General features: G+C 30.4%; 1 protein-coding gene across 1 annotated transcript; it reads right to left on the bottom strand.

Moving 5' to 3' along the window:
* On the bottom strand, positions 217-3,547 carry LOC109326259. The gene is made up of 4 exons (XM_019558966.1): positions 3,237-3,547; positions 2,790-2,848; positions 553-670; positions 217-459 (listed from the first exon to the last, which is right to left on the bottom strand). Exons 1-4 carry the CDS (start codon positions 3,461-3,463, stop codon positions 381-383), a joined length of 483 nt encoding a protein of 160 aa, XP_019414511.1. The 5' UTR covers positions 3,464-3,547; the 3' UTR covers positions 217-380.

The following is a 3,892-nucleotide window of genomic DNA, read 5'->3' as shown; positions in this document are numbered from 1 at the left end:
GGATCAACCATAGCTTAGTTAGACCAATAGAATGAAGGTTAGTCTTATTTCTAAAGGCAAATATTAAGAAAAATCATAAGCAAAATAAATATGAAAGATTTAAAAATTAATATGTTGTCAATAAACATGATTTACTATAGAGTATTATAATATTGTTTGATGTTTATATATATATAACCCCATTAAGTGAGATAAGTTTTGATTATTGTAATTTGCTCCCTTAACTTCTCAGTCATAGATGGCAAATGAAACTAGAATTTACTTTTCTGATTATTGTGGTTTATTTTTCCAGCTTAACTTGTTAGAAATTAAACAAAATTACAGGAATAAATCACAAGTCCATTTTTTCTGACAAATGGTAATGCAACCAGACATTGAACCTAAAATTGGCTGTTCAGGTAGAAGTATAATCCAACGAGCACTGCAACTCCCACAGCAATTGCAATTGGAAGTGCTTTCCTGAGCAAAGTTTATTGCACGATGTTAGACAAATTATACCAAGGAGTGAATATATTATGCTAGGCATAAATAAAAATAAGGCTTATGGCTCACCCAATTGCTTCTTCTTTCTGGATTTCAACTTTTCTAGACTTTCTAACATCTGTAGCATTTGCATTTTTTGAAACAGCCGGTGCATAAGGCCTAAACCTTCTTTTTGGAGCACCACAAACTGCAAAACACCATTTTAAGGCAATGATAATGCACTCCAATTACTTAGATCAGTTACTCTGCTTCTTATAAAACATATCTAATCAAACTTTAATCTTGTTATCGGAGATCGACTACATGGATCCAATAACACAATAATATTATATAATAAATTATGTTCATTGATAAAACATTTTCTTTCATTTTATTTTTTGAAGGGGCGGCATTTTCTTTTATGAATCAATATCATTATGAGACCAAACTTAGACCATGGTAGCCAAGTTTGGGTTGATGGAAATGCATGGAATCAAGAGGAATGAATGAAATGATACAAGGTTCCATTGTTTGGATTATTTAAAATGGGAGGGTGGCTTTGTTCCATTCCATCAAAGTGGCATTTCATCTTGGGAGTGGGAGGGAGCTACTTCCCCAAACAAATTTTCTCATATAATATTTTTAATGGCAGCCTCAAAATTGTGTTTTGTTTGATCAATTTTATTCACTTTCAGGATTATTTCAAACAATAACTAATTTATATCTTTACCATTTCAACTATTTTGGTTTAATAGATTCACATTTATATATGTTAGGTCACATCATCACATAGCTTATAAATGAGTTTACTATTTTATTTAAGCAAATATATAAGTTGATTATAGGTGGTAAAATGACTTATTTTAATAAGCTTATAAGCTCATATATAATAAATTATTTGTGGTAGCTTATAGACTTATAATCTTGGAGCTTTTGTGAGACTATGTTTGGCATGCCTTGAAAGGGATTAAAGAATGGTCAACAAACTTATCCTTTAGTCAAACAAGCACATAACCTTCTTTGGTTAGTGGAAATTTCAGATTAGCCTGGGGATTTTCAGCCACTATTTGAAGTGGCTTATAATCCGGGGAACACATTTTTTATTCCAATTTTATCTTCCTCAATTTTCAAGAATGACACATCTATCACTCCTAATCTAAAGAGATTGTAAAGCAACCATAAAATATAATTAAGATGTTCTTAAATATTTCTCTTCAATATTTGAAACATGCACATATATGTACATACTTGTCAATCTATGATCTTGAAATGGTGTTAGTTTATTTTGATTAAACAAATTATATTTGCGAGGAAAAATTTTAAATCATACATTTATATATCACTCATTACTAGTAAATTATCACAATTATATTTTAGTTATTTTATTTTATATCATTATTCCATATTTATTACTATTTTCATACTTTAAATTTTAGAAAAGATCTCAACAAGGCTCCTCAACTAATGTGATCCTGGATAATATATGTACATAATATTACCTCATAGGCAAATAAGCTATTTCAGGATAATATTTTAAATCATTATTAAAAATAAATTTATATGTGTATTATAAACCAAACTCTTATTTTTTATGTTATTTTACATTTTCAGCCACTTGATAAACTAGTTTTATCAAACATCTTCAAACCAACTAACGCATTAATCTAATAGTATAAGACCTCATTAAATCTTCAGATAGATCAAAAGGTCAAATGTTCAATTTCGGATAACATCACTTATTAGAAGAGACGATAACATTGTCTAAAAGAAATTAATTCATTATTCATGGGGGTAAGAGATACAATTTCTTAAACCAAACAACAAATCTTCAAAACTATGGTATTTACCCCTTGATTTTTCAGTCTTCAAACATTTTTTCAACCTTTAGCTTACTTTTCAGCCATTTTTGCTAAAGATAACCTACATATATATTAAGTAGCTTATTGTCCAATCTTAGAAATAGATTTTAATTTAATCAACTAATCAATGAATTCTTCACTTTGACCAAAAGAAAAAACATCTAACAAATATGAATTTTGATTATATATACACCGGCTCCCCTAAAAATTTAGTTAACAACCTTTACTGATCCACCCATCACTAATATCCACACATCCCGTTGATATGGCTAATTTGCATTATCTCTTCTTATTTCTATATAAACTCAAAATAGGAAGTTGGGGAGATAAGGTATTTCCTTAAATCAATGGAAATTACTATGATCACAATCAAATTGCATTCTTTTGTTGGATAAATAACACAAATCTGATAATTTATATTCATATGGTAAGCATAAATCACATGGAGCTGAAATCAGAAATAATTACCCGGGCAGAAGTACTTATCAGGCAATTTCTCAAAGGAGGTCCTCTCATTATAAATATACCTACACCAAAATTTCAACAGAAGCAGAAGCATAAGATTGTTGTATATAAACAAAATGTCCTTCCACTTCAATTGTCCATAAATACAGCCCATGTAGCTAGATGTGGCAGTGATGGCCACGGCCGTATCACACTGAATCACAATGATGTGGCAGTATTGGGTCATAATTCAATCACATAAGACTGTATTTGGGTCGCATCAAATCATATCAGATTTCAAAAATATAATTTTACTCATAAAACAATTTACACCACAACAACCATAATCCGCATCACAATGGTCACAATGAACATAATTACAATAACTACTACGACAATTTAAAACATATGTGGAAAGTAAACATTTGAGATAATCATGATAAAATGGTGAGGGAAAGGATGAAAGTAAACCCGCAATCACGGCAAATATAGGATTCCTTGGAAGCGACACGCATGGAAATCCTTGGAGAAGAAGAAGTTATAAGATGATGTTGATTAGGATGAAGTAAAAGGGAGAGTGATCCTGTAAAGGACGACGATTTGAATGCGAAAGGATTGAAGGGTCGTTTGAGGCCAGCATTGGAAGTGGTGGCTAATGAAAGAGGACACTTTGTTGGTGCCTTAACTTGCAGGGCCATTTTTTGGTCTACGCTTTTACAGATACTATGTTAAGGGAGTGTGAAGATAGAGAGAGTAGAAGATAAGAGAATGGTTGTGATGAGTGTAAACGTGGAATTGATTTGTGTATGAAGCCTACGTGGGAAGCGTGGCATTCATACTCCCCCACATAAGCCACTCATTTTTACCATAGACATTATTGATTAAATAAATTTATTTAAGTTAAAATTTTAATAATTAATATTTTTTTAATTAAACACAAACAGTAATACAAAAAATGATATATTTTTTGGAATATGATATCTATTTATTTACTATGCCTTTTAATTTAGGTACAAACGGACTCTCTTAACACAAGGTAAGAGAGAATTTTCTTATTTTTAAATTTATTTAATTGAAAAAAATTAGAATGGTTAAATATTTTTTTGTATCACAGTTTCGTCATCTTC

The sequence above is a fragment of the Lupinus angustifolius genome, chromosome LG14, assembly GCF_001865875.1.
Source record: "Lupinus angustifolius cultivar Tanjil chromosome LG14, LupAngTanjil_v1.0, whole genome shotgun sequence".
In the NCBI taxonomy this organism is placed as follows: domain Eukaryota; kingdom Viridiplantae; phylum Streptophyta; class Magnoliopsida; order Fabales; family Fabaceae; genus Lupinus; species Lupinus angustifolius.
The sequence above is the reverse complement of the archived record's forward strand: the minus strand, read 5'-3'. Positions and strand labels throughout refer to the sequence as shown.